Below are 20298 nucleotides of genomic sequence, written 5' to 3' on the forward strand. Positions count from 1 at the left end.
AATTTGGAAAGCGAAACTGGTTCAAAACGTAGAAGGCATATAGGTATATTTATAGTCTATGCATTTGGTGGGGGGGGTTAAAAGGATAAAAAAGGTTGTGAGTTCAGTTATCTCATTGATCTAATGTTGGTGTCCAGGAAAAACATCAGATTTTCCTGGTTTTTGAGTGTATTTGAGATGCAGAATGTATTAGTTTGAAAGTATTAGGTGTTTTAGGTTTGACGAAGGCACTGCACTACCCAGCATCCCAGACAGTGGTGAAGATCTGAATGACGTTCCAAACTGTAGAAGAGAAACCATTTGCCTTAGTTCCTCAGTGTTGTGAACCGGTTCTTACAAACTATCCATATCAGTGTTCATGGTGAGAACCCCGTGGTGGTAAATTCTAAACATCAGTTTGATAGGATTAGGGACCACCTAGGGCATTAATGAAGCTTACTTTCCCCGCATGTGTTTATGGAGAGGTTTATGTGGGGGCGGGGGAGACCCATCCTGACAGTGGATGGCATCATCCCTGACCTGAATGGGGGAGGGAGGGGCACAGATGAGTGATAGCCTTCCCTTCCCTGCTTCCAGAGTGGAGCAGGCTGCTCCGACCACCATGAAGGAATGCCAGCATAAACACTTCCTTCCTCAAGTTGCTTTTTGTGAGGTAAAAGGAACTGATATAAAAAAAAAAACAAAACAAAAACCCTGCCTTCCTGATATCAAGTGGCTTTCCCTTATTCTTGGTTTCTGCACCAACTGAACCTGCATTTCCCTGTCAACCCAGCAGCAAGCTATCAAAGCGACTTCTGCTCCTTTGTTACAGTGTTTCGCGAGGTGTCTCTCTCAGGCTGCCACTCTGTTCTAATGTGAAGCTGTTTTGATGTGTCTGCTCTTTTCCCATCATGCTTCTGACCTCCACTGCCCTGCACTGAGAGAATCTAATTGTGTGGTTTGATGGAGTCTAAAAGGGCTCGTTCATCTTGCTCAGCCTGTGCTTCACACACTGATCCTGGACTCGGCGGCCGCTCTCAGGGAGGCAGGGTCACAGATGTACAGTGCCTTTGCCTTTGGTCACCCCAGGGCTGCTTCTCTTCGGGAAGATACACTCTGGGCTCAGGCTGCCCTGTTCAGCTCTGCCTAAACCCCCACCCCCAGCATCAGCCCCAACCCCTTGATTCTTCCTCCCTGCCCCCCAGCCTCTTCAGTATCTCTGTCCCCAATTGAAGTGCTTTCATGGTACGCCCATCAACATCTCATTCCATCCCAGCCCAGACTCACAGACACCTGTAATGAACAGGTTCCTACTTCGTTCCCTTGCTCATTTTGCATGTTTGTGCCACAGAAGCTGTCCTTGTATAGCAACACGGAAAAGCCAAATTCCAGAACCACATTGTTACACTATTTAATAATCAGATATAAATTACAGGTTACAAACGATTACTTTTTGAGTATGTCTTTTTCTCTAGCAGTTGTATGTAGAATTGTATGTTGGTGAAAAATGTGCTCAAATTATCTTTCCAACATCAGAACATTTAAACTTTGGTGTAAAAAAAAATTATTCCTAAGAAGACAGGCAGGTCTGGTTTAACACAACATCCAGACTTATTCTTTATTTCCCCGCCAGGGCTGGGCTTCCATACATATGGGTCTGAGGCAAGCCCGAGGCACATGGAGCCCTGTCTCAAAACAGGACAAGTCTCCTCTAGCTACATCTCCGAGGTCATGCTTCTGAAGTTATGATTTAACCTATGTTTGTTTGTTTTTTTTAAATTTTGAAACAAAAATGTTGGTTGAATGTCCCAGATAAGCATCCCATATTAGCATTGCTGGGGTTGTGTGAGATGAGTGTCTTCCCCCAAGTGTCTGAAAGATTATGGAAGAATACAAAGTACAGCTAGGGTGTAGGGCACACAAAGCTTAACCTTCCTGGTTGGTGACATTGGTAGAGTTGGGTGCGCGTTGTGTAGGTGTATGTCCAACCTGGGTGGCTTCTGTCTTAGATCAGGTGGCCAGGAGCTCATACTGCCTTTTTTTTGAACCATGCTTTGAAAATCATGGTCTTTGTTGGAAAGATGGATGCAGTGTGTTGGGGCGCTGCAACCTTCTCTCCTCTGTAATTGGGAGCCGTGAGCTCCTCCCTCTGCACCTCTGAGTTCTGCCTTGATTGGGGCTCTGATGTGGCCGGAGAGCAGTTACTTTAGAAGTATATTCTGAACTGTCTTCCTGTTCTTTTGGTTCAGGCTTTCCTAAAATAGATAGCATTGTTATGGGAAACAGGATTGGAGAAAGTATTTTGTTTCCCAGAATACTGTGAAAAGGGTTTTTGCTCTCTGCCTTCTTAGAGGAGGTAGAGAAGTTGACTCAGCTGGAGAGACCAGTATTTATAAGAAAGCTCTGCTAGATGTGCCCAGCCTTTTGACATTGTGACGACTTTGCCATCTACAAAGTTCATGCCATGAGATCATTAACACCTCCTCTCCGCAGTGCAAAACAGCCTAATGTTGTCACTACATTTGTGGTTTTAGGTTGGGGTCTGTTCGTAGCTGTCCCTGGGGTGCACAATTGTAGGTTGGACATGGCTGATCGTTGCCCAAAATTGGTGACATTTTGTTCGCTTACAGCTGAAGTTCCTTGTTCGGAAACACTCTCCTGAGGGATTATACGGAGCTAGTACTTGCTCTTCAGTGTATCTAAAGCTCTCCTGAGAGGACTGCGCATTGTAGAGAGAGGAGGGGGACTGCAGTCCAGACACCTCTTTCCTCACCCAGGAGGGAGGGAGGGAATGCCTTTGCCAGAGAGGAAGCCTGGGACCTGATTCTGCAGACTCCTCAGACCTAACCCACCCTCCTATCCTTTTTCCTTCCCTCCCTCCCTCCCTTGCTCCTTCCCTTCCTCCCTCCCTCCCTCCTTCCCTCCCTCCTTCCCTCCCTTCTTTCTTTCTTTCTTTCTTTCTTTCTTTCTTTCTTTCTTTCTTTCTTTCTTTCTTTCTTTCTTTCTTTCTTTCTTTCTTTCTTTCTTTCTTTCTTGATAGGGTCTCTCTTTGTAGACTTGGCTGGCCTATAACAGAGATCCTCCTGCCTCTGCCTCCCAAGTGCTGGGATTAAAGGTGTACCATCACGCCCTACCTTACAAGCCCTTGATTAAAGCTGGGCTTTGCAAAGCAAGACTGAAGTAGATTGGCTGGAGAGTTTTAACCTTTGCAGAGGATGCTATAGATTCCCAAGTTCCAGAAGCAGAAATAGCACACATTTGGCTAGAGTCGTATCAGACTCACGTGGTACCTACCCAAAATCTCTATACCAGTTTCCTCATTTAATGTTCTGTCTCCTTATTCCTGTCCCTTTTTACTGTATGAACTGTTTAAAAAAAAGGGGGGGCCTACAGCGTAAGAGGGCGGGGGCTGGCACTTAGGAGATGCCAGGCATACCCGTGTCGGGTTAGCCTGTTTGCTCTGTACTCAAGATTTGTCAAGTGTGCCCGAATGGTCCTTATGTGTAAACAGGGGAGGTGCCTTCAGCTGTGTCCATGGTCATAAGAAGGAAAAACATTTCTGAAGGGCGTGGGTGTGGAAGTTTCTTCACAGGCTTCCTCATGCTCTGGACATGAGATCTCCGATTGAAAGCCACCTACCATTGTGCCTCCATTCATAATACCACCCTAAGTGACCTGCTGTGCTGTGGGGGAAATGAGTACCTTTGAATTCAGAATGGCTTCTGGTTGGTTATAAACCAGATTTCTGCCAAGGAGGGGTGGATACAGGTAAAGGTCTAATTTACCCCTAGCATCCTCCATGGAGAGACTAGTCAGGAACCCAGAAACAGGCCAGAAGACAGAGGGGCCTAGAACTGCCGTGTGAGGTCCCCATGTCATTTCTGTGTCTGTTTCCTCACTTAAAACGCTCACTTTTGCCAGATACAGAAGCACACACATCCCAGCAAACAAATGTGTGAAACGTCTTAGTGGCTCCTAGGAACAGTCCTCGGGCTGTGACATTGTGTTCAAGTTCTGAGAGTTGGTTTGCATCGCCTTTCCCTTGTCTCTGCTCAGGGAATAATCTCCACATAACTCAGCCACCTTTAACTTCCCAAACTAGACCGCCCTTCTGAACATCTTGAGGAGCTGGGATAACGGGGTGGTAGAGCCGGGAGGAAAGAGCTTTTCCAATTAGACACAAGTTCGTCAAATGACCTTGTTTCCTCAGAGGCTCTGGTAGCGTTCCAGGAAGTAACTGTGCCAAGGTTATGCTTCATCTGTGGTTAGAAGGCAGACCTCGCCATTAAAGGTCTGCTCCCTGGTTACATCACCCGGACCTCGCTGTGACTGAGGCTCACCTACATTTTTCTTCAGGTGAAAAGGTGCACAAAACCCCCATTGTCTATTGAATTTGTCTCCTAGGAGAGAAGGAAGCTGCTGGCTGTGTGTTAATTACAGCTCTTCACATGCGCCTGGCCTAATTAATAGAAAGCACACATGGCTTTATCTTGGCTACTTAGGGAAAGCCACATAAGTAATCCTCTCTTTGTTGTCCTTGGAGCAGTCAGTGGTGCAGGGAGTGTGCAGATAGTGGCCATTGTGGTCTGCTTTGTCACTCAGGAGCAGTCCCTCAGCAGCTGAGTCTCAGAAGCTCGAGGTCGAGGCAATCCTTGCAGCGTCTCCGTCTCCGTGTCCTTTCTCTTGGGTTCTCTTGCTCCACTGCGTCTACCGACATACAGCATCATGGCAGTTTCTGTGGAGGCAATGCTGCAGCCAGGGCAGCCTCCACAAGAACCTGGAGAGATGGGGGAGTGGTAGCCTCAGGCCAAGAGCATGGTCACCACGTGAGCCACTTCTGCTGGATATAGCTGACTGAAGCTCACAGAGCTTCCCGCCCAGTGTCCACACTGGAGGAGTTCTTTCTCCTCCAAAGGCGCTTTACGTCGAGATTTTCCTCTTTTATCCCAGGCCCTAGGGAAGGGCAAGTAGGATTTTCAGTTCCGTTGCTTATAGAAGGAAGTCCCACCTGGATTCCTTTAGAAAGAAAAATGAAAACGAGGTACATGACAAGAGGAGCCTTTCTTGCTAAGAGGCACCTGCAGAATTTAAGGGGTAGGCATTTACCCTTTTTCCTACAGAGCAACCCCACCCTGCAGAGAGTTAGATTGCAGCCCTCGGTACCTGAGTAAGTGTCTTATTCATGGTCAGCCAGCCCAGGGTTCCAATGCTGGGGAAAAGTGATGGGAGGGTCTAGAATCTGACTTTTTTGTTGTTCTGGGTTTTTTTTTGTTTTGTTTTGTTTTTTTAAGATAGCTCTACTATTTACCTTATCTGATGTGGAACTTCTTATATAGACCAGGCTGGCCTCAAACTCAATCTGCCTGCCTCTGTCTCCCAGGGGAGATTTAAAGTGTGTGCCACCACACCCTGCTAAATGTGATGCTTTTAATATGGTAAAATTTCAAAAGATATAGCAAATGAAGATAAACATTTTAGCCAATTTTTTATTGTACACATTTATCTTCATGGCAACTTGACTTCATTACCTGTGACGTTGTTTTGACAAGGAGCACTCCCTTTTCATGTCTCAGATACTTAATGTTTCTGTCATGGGATAGAAGGTGGAGCAGTGAGCAGAGCCCTCTGATGACATGGCCCTCTCTCCAGCTGGGTCTCTACAGACACCACACCCACCTCCTCACCCTGCTTTCTGGCTCCCCATTTTGTATCTTGAGTATTCGAAGTTCTAAAAGGGCTGTGAGTGACGGACTTAACTGGCCTTGAAAGAGGACATAAGATCAAAAATACATTCACACCTAGGATGCTACCTCATGGTGCTGGTCTGGAGAAAATAGTGTTGGGTGTGGTCTGTTACGAAGTCTAGCATAGAAATGATTGAAAACTTGGACAGAAAACCTCTAGAGACAATTTCGTCCACCCTCACTCGGGCGGTGAAAACCACAGTCCTCACTGTCCGACCTTCCCAGCCCACAGCGCTCGCTCTCTGTGTGACGCTATTCAGAGTCCTGTGCTGTTCTTTGGCCTGTAAACTCTGACTGTTTTCATGTGGAGAAGGTTACAGAACAGAAAACAGCAGAAGGGAAGTTAAACATCAGACATTAGACTCGGCACCCGTGCGAGCGTACCACGCTTGACATTTATTTCTCATGTCCAGTAGGATGGAAATATGGCCGTGTGTCTTCCTAGCCTTATCCAAGCATGCTGCTTGCAGTAGGCATCTGTATGTTCACCAGGCTGAGCAGTTGTCTCCAGGGCAGTGAGCCTTGAGCCTCCTAGATCCTGGCTCTCAGTTACTCCTTCCCTCCAATGCTCTCTCACTGAGATCAGTAGCCCAAGACCACCAGCTTACAGTCTCAACTGCACAGTGAATTCTCTTGAGAACTTTATGAGAGGCCCCTTGAGGTTCTGTTTCATGGTCAGGGTGAGACCAGGGATTAATAATTCTTTAAAAGCTCCCAGGGTGATCATGCTATGCAGCCTCAATGGCACCCATAGTTGTTCCAAATTTCATGTGGTCGGAATCACCTATTCAAACACTGGCCAGCTTGTAAAATCACAGCACTCAAAAGGTGGAGGCAGGAGGATCATTACTTCAACCTATGACCCTGCCTCTCTTCCTACACACATACCCCACATCGGGCTTTCTGCTCATACATTTCAGAGTCAGGAAATCTAGGATAGGGCCCAAGATTGTTAAAGGTTCCTGTTTGGTTTCAGCTCTGCTGCTGGGGGACAATACTTTGAAGCAACATCATTAGAGTCTCAAGAATTTGTTACCCGGTGATCTAGGTTTTAAATTCTGAAGGTGTGGGGTAGTTCAAGAGTGCATCCCTCAAGGGTCCTGGGTGCTGCTGGTGGCGCTGGATGGAGGTACACACTTAGCAGGTGACTGGGTCCTTGTGTGTTTCAAGCTTGCTTGAGATGAGGCCTAAAGTGTGCCGTCTCAGCACCTGGCATTCTGTGATCATCAGGAACACTCAAGATTGTTCTAGACTGTAGAAGAAAGTAAACAAACTTGGAGTTGTGGTTTTCATAGACAAATGGCATCCCATGGGTGTTAGGAACATAGCAGGTGGGCAGCGTGGAAATAGAGTAATTAAAATACACTTTTTATGCCAACCACTCGAGTGGATCTTAAGGTCTCATCATAGGCTACTCACTCATGGTGCTGATGAGGAAACAGTCTCTATAAGGGAGCCAGTGAAAACTGCAGGACCAGCCAAAGCTTGCACCCCAGTTGCGGGGTCCTTTTGTGCTGCCACCGCTGTCTACAGATGGCTGACCTGTGAGTACAGAAGATGACCCAGCAACAGAACAGAAAGTGCCAAGGAATAAGGAGAATGTACTACATTGCTCTTAGTGTTTAAGGTGTAGTTCCAGTCCAGTGGTCTTGGTACTGGCAATTTATGGACTCGTTAGAACTCCAAATTGCTGTGCCCCCATTCCCTGAATAGCCGGTGACTGGCACACTGCCATCGGAGTGCACTCAGGTTTGGAGAGTCCAGGTTTCGGGAAAGTGCATAAGGAGACAGGATGACATCTTGGACTGGTCTGTGCTGGCTGAGGCACCAGGTGGAGGGAGTCTGTGAAGGCAGCAGCCTGGGAGTGACTTCACGCTCCTGCTTCAACCTCCGTGTGTGAAGGAAGGCGCAGCGTGTTAAGGAAGGCGCAGCGTTAGAATGACTATTTTACTTTGAGCGAACTCGCCACAGTGTAGCCACAAGTAACTTTTCACAAATGGATGAAATTGAACAGGGCCCTCATACAGTAAAGACTTGTTCTTCTCTGTTTCAGCTGGTGACAGGTGTGTGGGAAGGCAAATACAACTTCTTCTGTCAGGGAACACACTCGGCAGGAGAGGCAGACATGAAGGTACTGTTTCAGGGGTGGGGGTGGGTGGGTGTGTCTGGGTGTTTTTGGTTTTTCAATAAAGAACTTAGACAAAAGATGAAGAAGACCATAGTCTCTTGATCGTGATCATTTCTGTTGACGTTTTGAAAAGGGAAAGAAGTGCTGGGTGTGTGATATGAAGATCTGAACAGAAAAGGCATAAACAGAATGAAGAACTTAGGCCTCCCTCTCTGAAGAAGAAGCTCTTGTGAGCAGTTGACAAGGGAAGATTGTATTTATCAGGTTTCGTGCATACATGAAAGAGATCGTTCAGATTTAAAGTCACTCTTGTAAGTGACTTTAAAATATAATAATATATAATAAGCCCTCTGGGTTGTGATAGTAAAAATAAAATCCAACTTCCACTCTGAGAACTGGAGTTTTAAGCTGGCAGTCCAAGTTCAGCATGGCCAACGCTACCTCTGGACATACTGGTTGGTGCTTTTGTTTGGATTTAGTTTCACTTTGAGATAGGGTCTTATAGCTTCAAATTCTGTGTAGCTAAAGATGGTCCTGATCTCTCAATTCTCTGGTTTCTGCCTCCAAGTCCTGGGATTGCAGGTGTGCACCTTCCTGTTCTTGTTAAGAGTGTGCCAGAGTTCTGGAGCCCTTGGAAGGCATTCCCTGCTGCTGTTTCAGGGTTCCCAGTATCGCATGTTCATCCATTAAAGGCGCCCAACAGTGGCTGGAGCCCCGCCTCTGGAAGGCACCAGCAGCCAGTGGACTCTCTAGCTTTATTTCTGTGTTGGGTATACGTGTGTACGACATGTCACAGGTGACATTCCAGAGAAGCACTGGAGACATAAGCCATAAACCCTTTGCTTTTAGGTCATCCGTGTCCTGTGGTGGTATTACTTCTCCAAACTCATAGAGTTCATGGACACCTTCTTCTTCATCCTCCGCAAGAACAACCACCAGATAACAGTCCTTCATGTCTACCATCACGCCACCATGTTCAACATCTGGTGGTTTGTGATGAACTGGGTTCCCTGCGGCCATTGTAAGTACTAGCGTGTTTGGGGACATAGGACAGAGACAGACTGGAAGCCTAGGCACTCAGGGAGGATGTTGGCTATGCAGATTTCCAGGTTAAGATTTTGAATTTGTGTTCAGGCTTTTTTCTTTTTCTATTTATTATTTTTATTATTTTTTTTTTTTAGTTAGCATGCACCGTAAAGGATTTCATTGTGACATTTTCAAATCATTATACTTTTTCTCATTTGTCCCTCCTCCCACTACCCTCTCATGTTCCCTTTAACCCTTCTTGGTCTCCTCCTTCCTACTTTGTTGTAACATACAGTAGACATAGTAATCCTAAGCAGAAAGAGCAGTGTTAAAGGTATCACAAGGTCCAGTCCCAAATTATACCACAGAGCCATAGTAACACGCGCGGTTTAGTACTGACACAAAGGGGGACATATTGACTAAAAGAGCAGACTAGAAGACCAGAAAACACACAGCTACCACATAAACTTTGACAAAGGTGTCAGCAGAAACCATCATTGTTTTTTGAAAAGACAAACCCAAAACCCCACAAATCATTCATTAGTAAATGGACTATTGAATTCAACACACCGTTCATTAAAGGAAACACAAATGTCTGATAAATACTTTTTAAAAGCACTCAGTGTCCTTTAGCTATCAGGAAAATGCAACTTGAAACTGCTTTGAGAGCCTGTCTTGCTCTGGTCAGAATAATTATCAAGAAAACAAACAACTGGGGAGTGTAGCTCAGTGAGGAGCTCTTGACCAGTATCACCAAGGTCCTAGGCTCAGTACCAGTAGAGGCAAAATGCTGGTAAGGATGTGGGCAAAGAGGAACTGTTATACACTTCCGGTGGTACTGATATTCATAGAACTGATATGGAAATCATTATAGAGAGTCCTCAAAAACTGAATCTAAAACAGCCGTACGATCCTGCTGTACTGCTCTTGGGTAAGTAGCCAAGGACTCGAGTCAGTGTGCCACAGAGATGCAAGCACATCCAGGGTTATTGCTGCTCTCTTCACTATAGCCAACAAATGGAGCCTGCGTGACCAACACAGATGAAAATATACGGTGCACAGTGGAATTTTAGACAGGTATAAACCGTGGCGTTTGTAGGAAAATGGAGGCGACCAGATGTAGCCGGGCTTTCTTTAGACCGCCAGCTCCCAAATGGTGACCCAGAGACTTGCTGTTAAATATGAATGACTTGCCTTAGCTTCGACTTGTTCCCAACTAGCTCTTAAAACTTAACCCGTTTCTATTCATCTATGTTCTGCCACGTGGATCGTTACCTCTGCTCAGTATGGTGCATGGTGCGTCTCTCTCACTCAGTGTCTGCCTGGAAAATCTCTGCCTTGCTGATTCCTTCCCAGAGTTCCTGCCTCTGCCTGGGGGGTTCCGCCTATCCTCTCCAACCTAGCTGCTGGCCATTCAACTCCTTATTAGACCCCTCAGAAGGTGCCTTGGTCGAGACACATCTTCAGAGTGTAGAAAAAGATTATCTCACATCAAAATGGAATGAACCGTACTCAGTTACCGCATGTTGTATATCATATGTGAACCTAAATAAAAAATGTATATGTATGTTTATGTGTAGGTCACAAAAGTAGAAAAAGGATCACAAGAGAGGAGGAAGAGAGCTTGTAGGGAGGGGGAGAGACACCACTGGGGAAGGGAACAAACGAGAACGGAGCACATTGACAGAAATGTATGAAGATTCCACGATGAAGCCCGTTACTTTGTATGCTAATTTAAAATTGAAATAATTAAAAGACAAGCCTCTTCAAAAGATGGTTCTGGAAAAACCAGAAATCCATGTGTAAATCAGTGGAACAGGACACACAGATCTCTTGCTCCGCACAAAAATCAATCCTAAATGGGTCAAAGGCTTTAAAGTAAAACCGGAAGTTCTGAACTGTCTGAGGAAACCATGGCTTCAAGATACAGAAATAGGCAAGGACTTTGCAAAGGGGACCTGGGTTGCTGTCAATGAGTTTATGTGGCCTAAGGGCACAGAACCTTTGGACTTGGGAGAAGAGTGAGGCCTAGAAGGAAGGGCTGAGCTCAAACACTCCTGAGCTAGTGTTTCTCCCTCATCACCTGCGGATAAGCTATCCCGAAGTCTGCTAGGGACAGCGCTCCACTGATTACATTTGAAAGAATATTTTACATTTCAAGGTATCTCAGAACAGCTAGCCCCACCTGGCCCGTTGAAAACTAGAGTGTATACATGACCTATGCAAGGCTATATAGGACCTGTTTCTGTCACAGCCAGTAGAAACTCCTACTAACATAACCCCGTGCGTCTGAAAGGAGCAGGGAGCTTTGGTTCATTATTTACTGTTGATGATGAAAGTATAAAAAAAATGATATTGCACTGGAAATTGGAAGTCATATGATAACATGGGTCTTTTATCTTGAAGGAACTGGCTGTAGATTCTGTATTAATAAAACCATAACTATAGTCCTGGGGAGTAATCATAACTTCAAAAGTTTCCTCCAGACCTCAGCAAAGGAGTGGAAACAGCCTTTCTAGAGCATTCTGTCCATTGCTTATCCTCGCCTGGTCTTCAGAATGGTACATCGTAGGCATCTGGGAGGAGAATCTGCCTCCTGGTGTGCCAACCACACATGCAGGTGCCAGGTCTGGGGCACAAGTAGTCATGGGAGGGTCAATTGGCCACTGGGATTAAGGTGTCCTGGTGGCCACCTGCCCTGCCCACCCAAGTGGAAAGTGATTTTTTTATTACACGTCCGTCTAGTCCATATTGCTGTGGTGTTTGTTGTCCTCTGTCGAGAGGAAGGTCTCTGCCTCCAAAAGTGTCTTGGATTTCCCCCACCTCTTACAAACCTCTAATGCATGCCCCCTTTGCCCTTGCAGCTTATTTCGGTGCGACACTCAACACCTTCATCCACGTCCTCATGTACTCGTACTACGGTTTGTCCTCTGTTCCTTCCTTACGTCCCTACCTCTGGTGGAAAAAATACATCACTCAGGGGCAGCTGGTGAGTAACTTTGTCCCTGCGCCCAGAGCTGGCTCCCTGCTGGACACAGTCCTCTTCCAGGCCATGCTGTTGTTTAATTGAATCCAGTTGATGTGGTTCAGCTTGACATAGGCAGATTAGGGGATGCTCTTGTTTTTAACGGATAGGGAGACTGCTCTGGATTGGGGATGCCTCGAGTCTTGAGCTCCCACCTTCAGGTCAGTCTTAGTTTTTACTCGTGTGTGTAAGCACACATAGTGTGCACTCGTGTACCTGTGTATGCTCTCATTTCCAAAATGAAGATGAGACCTGCTTATCCGTGTTGCCGGGAATTTCAGGGAGCCCTTCTAAGGTACTGAGATCAGAGCCCTTGCAGCTTCCTAGACAGTGAGCCTATTGGCTTAGGTACAAGGTGATGACTCTGGCCCCGTGTAACGAAGCACCCTGCATGATGGGCCCTGGCAGAAGCAGGCCAGTAACGGTCTGGTCTTTATGATTCTTTTCACCATTCTTTGCTCAGCCGTGGCTAGTTGGCAGTATATCATAGGTACACCGTCCTTCGCCCTCGTGAAAGCTTCCTGAGCTAATGAGTAATATTACTATGTCTCCATACAGGCGTGTTTTGTTCTGGATGTCAAGCACTCCTGCGAAGTAAATGGTTTCTCCCTTTTGTAGGTGAACACATTGAGGCAGGAGGCTAAAGCTGGCTGCAGGGACAGGAACGGAGCTCCCCAGCCCAGGCTTGCCACATCCCTGTGTTCCAAATGAATCTAATTTAGATCCTCCTGAATCAATCTTGATTTTTCAAAATTTAAAACTAGCAATCTGAGAAGCTTGAGCCCCTTCTGCGATTGGTGTCTCATTATCACCTCTGCCAGCTGCTCCGAGGTCCTTGTTAATCTTTTTCTCACCTGTGAGGAAGGGTAATTGTTCTCTGGCCTCCTGGTAGCAGAGAAGGAAGGATGCAGAGATGGATCTATGCCGCAGTCCCAGCTCTGGCAGAATGTGGAAGAACACCTTGGGGCATTGACATCCTGCTGGGCTCTGTGTCTGCCTAGCTCAGGTTTACCTCAGAGGACTAGGCTGAAGAAATAGAGGCAAACAGAGCTGGTAGGATTTCTGAGATATCCCTGGGCTGGCCTTGTTCCTGTTGTTCCTCCTGGGGGCGCTTTAGTAGTCACGTGCCTTTAACACCTTTGCAGCGTCTCTGTGTGGGTCCACCTGTTTTTCAAGGTTGCCCATTAGAAGTCTTCTATAGAACTAGCATTGTGGCCAAGAAGAGTTTTCATGTTCATGACAGCTTTCACCATGTCAGAGAGAACACATACAGAGTAGGAAGTGTCAGATCACGTGTGACACATACAATCACTGACCCTTAAAACACCCTGCTCACTCCTCTCTCTGGTATCTCTTCTAGCTGAGTCCCAGAATTTTGGAGAAAGGTGGTTTAATCGCTTTGAGGAGAGAGGGGGGACTTAGAAAAGACACAGACATACCAAGGTTAGGATCAAAGGTGTTAGAGAAGGCTGGCCAATGCTGATTCCAAAACTTGGCTGGGCGCTCTGATCCCAGTCCCCTGGCTGGAACCCCGTGTGTTCTCTGCTACTGCTCAGCGCTGGCCTTGCTCCTTCAGGTCCAGTTTGTGCTGACAATCATTCAGACGAGCTGCGGACTCCTCTGGCGGTGTAGCTTCCCCCTCGGGTGGCTGTATTTCCAGATCGGGTACATGATCTCCCTGATCACGCTCTTCACAAACTTCTATATTCAGGTAAATCTCACCCTGAGCTGACCCCTGACCTTCAGCCTTTCTCTCAGTGGGGCTGTGTGGAGCCACCGCTGGGTGCTGGCCCTGTGCTCTGCTGCATTCTTTGTAGGGATAGAGGAACTGCCCGTTCTGCTCTCGTTGCTGAGACTTGGGCATTTTGGGACTCAGGTGGGAAATGCCACGTTTAGCAGGGTGCTTTTTTTCCTGCCCTCTGACCTAGTGCAGAGACATAAAGAGGTGATTTTTCAGTCAGAAATCTCAGCTTATTAGAGCTAAGTGACGTTTCCATCAAAGACCCCTGATAGAACGGAAACCTACCGCTTTGTCCCACTCTTCCTACATGCCCACTGCTTAATTTTGGGGCTTGAGTTTGGTCACAGGATGTGGGAGAGGTTTGTGTTCACAGACTGTCTCTGGGGCACCTGACCACCTGGCACTCACTGGTGATTCTCCTGCTTTTGTGGCCAGTGCCAAGTGGCTTCAGTCCCCACTGGCCAGGACAGGAGGTCAGGAAGAAGGGCAAAGGAAATGGGTGCTGAGGAGAGGCCAGTAGTGTGGAACAGCCCCGTGGAGGCTCAGCCACTGTTTCTCTTCTGTGCCTGTGACTTGGTGACTCCTGGTTTGCTGGGCCCTGACTATGGGACCCTCTTCCAGTTGTTTCTAGCAGCATAGTACTCAGTACAAGAGAACTGAGGTAGGAGCTGGGGCAATAAGAAAAAAAAATGAATGGCAAGCAATGGCTTGTGTGTTAGAGGAGCTACTATCCAATGGGAGAGGCCAATTTTGTCACAGCCATCGCTCCACCATCTAGATCCTGAAGAGGCAAAGCAGAGTGGACATTAATTCTGTATTGTTATAAATGTTTCTGTTGTGGCCTAGTGGCCTAGGAGTCAGAGAATCTATAAGCTAAGCCTCAAAAACCAAAACATGGAAGTGTGATTGCAGTAGAAATTCGTTATTTGAGCATAGGAATTACTTGATAAGATTTATCAAATAAGGAAAGCAGGCCTCATTAGGTGCAGCCTGGTACAGTTCTCCTGGTTAGCAGGCACTCACCTGCCTTGTCCATTTCAGACTTACAGCAAGAAAGGGGCCTCTCGGACGAAAGAGCACCTGAAGGGCCACCAGAACGGGTCCATGGCTGCCGTCAACGGACACAGCAACAGCTTCACTTCCCTGGAAGGCAGCGCGAAGCAGAGGAAGCAGAGGAAGGATTGACACGGCGGAGCCGAACCCTCCAGACCACGGCGTGTGATTGTAAGCACAGTATGAGTTGTGCCCTGACGCTCGTAACAGCTGCTGTCAGTAGTCCGGCCGACTGTAGTGTGATTTATGTAGGACCTTTCTCATCAGTTCAAAGCCCCTAGAATATGTATACAGATTATACAAGTAGGCAAACAACCTCTCACCTTTCTGGGCTCTCCTCGACCCTGCGCTAGACTGTGGAAAGGGAGTGTTATTGTAGTATACGACACTGCTGTTGCCTTATTAGTTCTAACACGATAGGTGCTGAATTGTGGTTCACAATTTAAAACACTGTAATCCAAACTTTTTTTTTTTTAAGTGTAGACCATGCATGTGATTGTGAATGTAAATTTGTACGATGTTGTTAACAGTAGAAAAACACACATGCCTTAAGACAAAAAAAAAAAAAAGCAGGGCCCAAAGCTTAGTAGTTTAATTAGGGTATGTTTCAACTTTGTATTCATTTGTAATAGCTCTGTTTAGAAAAAAAAAATCAAATACATGATTTCTGAAACTAGAGTACGGTGTGTGACTCAAGTGTCCTGGAGATGCAGAATCTGACAGCACCTTCGGTTTTATAATGCTGGCTTTCATCAACAGGCCCAAGTCTAGTGGGACAGTCAGTTTAACTTTTTAACAGATCTTATTTTTTTATTTTGAGTGCCACTACTAGTGTGTCTAAAGATGTGGGGAGAGGGTCCAAAGCTGTTTTGAGACACTTACGTATCTCTTCTTGGTTCGCCACCCCCCACCCCCGCCCCGAGTCTAGAGTGACTATAGGAGGGCGAGCAGGCCACTTTACACTTCTGAAGTACTGAGTGTTTATATGCAGGAGACAGAAAGTCCATTCTACTTCCCGCCATATGAAAAGAGGACAAGTACCTTTCAGGAAGGTGACTAGATATTCATTACGTGACAGTCACATGGACCGATGATGGGGAACTGGTTACCTGGGTCCAAATTTTGTATTGTTTTTCTGTAATGCTATCTTGACATATACTTTTTAAATGTGCCTAATTCACCACGAGACCAGGAAGCACCTTAAGTATTTTGAGGTAAAATGAAAGACATAGCTAGAACATGAAGGAAGCGAGCATCTGGGGAGTACTTGCTTATTCAGTGTAAAGCTTGGCAGCGTCTATATTTTTTTTTTCTGCTTAGCATCTAAAGATTGGTTTAAAGCGCTTGTTTAAAAGTAACAGACTGCTTATCTTAAAGTCGTGTCTCGTGCACCTGAGGCAGTGGCCATACAGATGGCGACTCTTATGTGTCATTTTTTTAAAGTGTTGAAAGTTTAGCCTTTGAATACCTTCTGCATTGAAAAAAAAATTCATTGAACCACTCACGACACATCTTAGCAGATGATTGACAATGTATAAACTAATTGTGGGTTTGATATTTATGTAAATATCAGTTTACCATGCTTTAATTTTGCACATTCATATTATAAGGAGCCGATGGGTCCTAATTAGTCTCGTGGGTTTTCTGTTTGGAAGGAGTTGCGGCGTCTGTTTACATTTATCAAATTTGGAATGTGTATATTTGTGTGTGTCTTCATCCTAGGTACCAGTTTGCAGGTGTCTTTACGTATTTCAGAACAAAGACTGTAACATTCAATAGTGTGCTGTCAAAGTGTGCTTAGCTCATCTGGATATACCCACACTGTTAATAATGTCTAAACATTAATCATTAAAACATTTTTGATTACCAGTTCTGTGTTTTCATTGTTCGATGTGCAGCCAGTTCCTAAAGACTGGAACTTGGTCGACTCTATATCGCTTTATAGAAACTTAGGGAGTGGATGTGAGTAGCGCCGTGTGGACAGTGGCTGTATTAGTCGGGACTCTCTAGAGGAACAACTTACAGAAGGACACATACATACATATATATTTTAGATTGATTAGAATGGCTTACAAGCTGAGGTCCATCTAGTCCAACAATGACTGTCTACAAATGGAAGATCCAAGAATCCAATAGTTGTTCAGCCCATGAGGATGGATATCCCAGCTGCTCTTTGGTATATACTGGAATCCCAAAGCAGTAGGATCTAATGTCAGTGAAGGAATAGATTTGCTAACCAGAGTGAGAGCAAGCAGGCAAAGAGAAGAGAGCTTCCGTTTTCTGTGTCCTTTTTATAGGCTGCCAGCAAAAAGTGTGGTCCAGATTAAAAATGATCTTTCCACCTCAGAGATCCGTATTAGAAGTAGGTCTTCCCACTTCAAATTATTTAATTCAACTGTTTAAAAAAATTGTTTAGATTTATTTTATGTGTATGTGTGTTTTGCCTGCTTATATATATACATGTGCCATGTGGCCCAATCAAGTCGGAAAGTGTTGGCGCTTCAGGAACTGGAGTTGCAGATGGTTGTGAGACGCCATGGGGTGCTGGGATTTAAACTCAGGTCTTCTGCAAGAATAGCCAGTGCTCTTACCCACTGAGCCATCTCTCCAGTCCCCAAATGATTTAAGAAAGAAAATCCCTCACTGGTGTGTCCAGCCAGTTGGGTTTTAGTTAAGTCCACATGTAGTCAAGTGGACAATCAAGTTTTGCCATCCCACTTCCCACGAGGAAGGACCCCATGAGATAAAACAGTGTCCCCGATCCCCAGCTCCTTCTGCCCTTCCCTCCCCCTCAGAGAGTCCAGCTCTGAACACACTCCTTGATCCTTTCTGCCCGTCCTCTCCCTTCATCTGGCTGAGTTACCTTTCTCGTTATAGACTGTACGTGAGCATTTTTCTGTGAGGAGCAGGCTAGACACCATTTCAGTCCTCATGGACGCCACTCAACTGAGTCATTGTGGAGTACAGAGCAGCCACAGCCATGTAAGCGAGTGGGCGTGACTGTCATAATGCTCCGTGGACAAAACAGAAGGCGTGTGCCATGGATTGCTGAGTCTGCTGGAGAGTGATGTGCTTGCTCCATCATCCCCAAGTTTTATCATCCCTGCCCCTCCCAACCTACCCCAGGCTTTTTATCTCTCATTCTTGTCTACAGTGAGATGGATGATCTAAATGCCTCATCTTTCACAATGAGACTGGTGGCCCAGACGCCTGGTTCTCCTGTTCCCTTCACACAATGGCCTGAAATGTAGGCTGGAGCTTTTATATAAATAATACTTTGAAATGTCACCTGAAAACTACATTGGCCTGTTAAAGGATTATTGAGGGGATTTTGGAGATTGGCTAGTGGTGATAAAGAATCAGATCAGCGTTTTCCCCTTTATGTCTAGAACAAAGGTAAATATAAGACACAAATATTAGAGTTATAGCAAGATAGCCTAGTCTATTAGCACAAAGGGGGCGGAGTGAGGAAGATGATGGCAAATGAGGCCAGCCTAGTGTTCCAGGCCAGCCAGGATCACAACGAAAACCCTTTCATCCAAAAAGCCAAGTGAGGAGAGGAGAGAAGACAGTGGACAGAAAAGAGAGAAGGAAGTAGCTCATCTCCCTGGAAAGACCAGATTGGTGAGCCACAGTCTAATGCTCCCTTGTCAACAGTGTCCTGAACTGAGCTGAGGGCTGCCATCCTCACACCAGAACTGACTGGCTTCTTGGTCCTCTGCTTACCTGGTTATCAAAACATTTGGAAGGTCGGCCCCATTGTTTGCATAGGTTCCCTTTCTTACGATTCTAGGCTGCCTCGCCAAGACAGTGTTCAGTTGCATCTCCTGGCACTTGCTCTCAGTCTCTCTCCTCTGCCGACCAGGGAAGGGAGCCAGGCCAAGCACAGTCCTTTTCTGTTACTGAGTTCTCTTCCCTGTGCAGAAGCCGCCTCCCCCCCCCCCCCCCGCAGCCTTCCTACTCATATGGAAGGTGGCGTAGCCTAATTGGAGAAGCCCAACTTGGGGCTCACAGAGGCTCTTAGCCTGTAAGACTGATTTTCTCCTAGCCCCCCAATCATGGCTTTCAAGTACAAGCTGCTACTTTACTCCTGGGGCCTTAATTGGCTGCTCCAGCTCCCTGTCACAGAGGGATGGCGTTTATTTTGTTGAATCAGAGTTGAAAGCCTTACGAGTCAAATGTTCAGTCTGCATTCCCAATTTTACCAGATTTCCTTTTTTGTTATTTAATTTTTTCCATACAAGTATATATTATACATTGACCATATTCCCTCATTCCCTTTATGCCCCTTCCCTTTCGTCTTCTGTTTCCCTAGACAGTGTGATTCTACTTTCATGTCGTGTGTGTGTGTGTGTGTGTGTGTGTGTGTGTGTGTGTGTGAATGACTATGACTTATGTATCTGCAAAAATCTAAGAGACAAAGAAAATACACAATTTTAGTCTCTTTGAGATTGGCTTACTTCACTTAGTATGTTTATTTCCAGTTACATCCATTTCCTAAAAGTGGCATGACTTCATTCTTTATGGCTAAAAAAATTAAAAATTAAGAAGTCCCATTTTGTATATATACACACACACGCTACATTTTCAGCACCCAACTTGGCTTCATGACACATTTGTGTGAACAGTGCTGCATGGGATACACATAATCTCTCAAATATTGACTAGGATTCCTTTGGTTAAACACCCGGAGCAGTTCAGCTGGATCTCATGGAAAATCTACTGTTGGAGGTTGGTGGTGGATGTCAAGGATGGGAATTTCTTTTTGTTTTTTGGGATTTTTTGGTTTGTTTTGAGTTTTTTGTTTGTCTGTTTTTTGTTTTTTGAGACAGGGTCTCTGTCATGGGTGTCATAGAACTCATACTCTCTCTAGATCAAGCTGGCCTCAAATTCACAGAGATTCTCCTGCCTCTGCCTTCTGATTGCTGGGATTACAGACATGTGCCACCACTGCCTGGTGGATGTGAATTTCTTAAGACTGATTTTTTTTTCAGTGTTGATAAAGAAGGTCATTGTAATTTCATTGGTGTTGCATTGAATGTGTACAGGGCTTTTGGTAGTCTAGCCAATATTAATTCCTCTAATTCATAAGCGCAGTGTTTCCCTCAGTTTCTTTCTTTGGTGTTTTCAGCTTCCTTGGTTATTTATATTCCAAGGTGGATGTTTTGTTTTATGAATGAGACCGTTACCCTGTGCTTCCCTTTGGTATACAGAAAGGCTGTTGGTTTTATTTCCTTTCTTGTCTTAAAGCACCTATTACTAAGAATGGAGAAGGCTCATGCTCTTCTCATTGTAGTGAAAGTGCATTGAGGAACTGTAGAGAGCTGCATGATGCCACACCTTAAAGGTGGCGCTGGTTTCCGCCTTCCACCTTCCCGATGGTGAGTGCTCTCAGTTGTGAACAACTCCATATATGGCTAACGCTAAGGATCTGGCTTGCTTCCACGTTTCTGAACCTATCTGCATTTCCCACGTGGCTTGCTGGGGTTGGCTACCCAGAGGCTATTTAAGCTGTGGGCTGGCTCTGCCCTGGGCGAGAGGGTGAGAAGATTGTTCAAAGGTCCTGAATAAACCACAGTTAGAAGAATCCAGTGTTGCATCT

At 45.7% G+C, this 20298-nt stretch overlaps 1 protein-coding gene across 2 annotated transcripts in view; it reads left to right on the plus strand.

Annotated features, from left to right (window-relative positions):
- Positions 1-16565, plus strand: part of Elovl5 (ELOVL fatty acid elongase 5) — a 73216-nt gene extending 56651 nt beyond the window's left edge. For both annotated transcript variants that reach the window (XM_085689424.2, XM_087905405.1), the window contains exons 4-8: positions 7777-7854; positions 8701-8872; positions 11742-11866; positions 13479-13613; positions 14685-16565. In XM_085689424.2, coding sequence (XP_085545550.1) covers positions 7777-7854; positions 8701-8872; positions 11742-11866; positions 13479-13613; positions 14685-14828 — 654 coding nt within the window. In that variant the 3' untranslated portion in view covers positions 14829-16565. The remainder of the gene's footprint in view (positions 1-7776; positions 7855-8700; positions 8873-11741; positions 11867-13478; positions 13614-14684) is intronic.
- Positions 16566-20298: the final 3733 nt, after the last annotated feature.

This window comes from Myodes glareolus, chromosome 4 (genome assembly GCF_982192425.1).
Source record: "Myodes glareolus chromosome 4, mMyoGla1.1, whole genome shotgun sequence".
NCBI lineage: Eukaryota > Metazoa > Chordata > Mammalia > Rodentia > Cricetidae > Myodes > Myodes glareolus.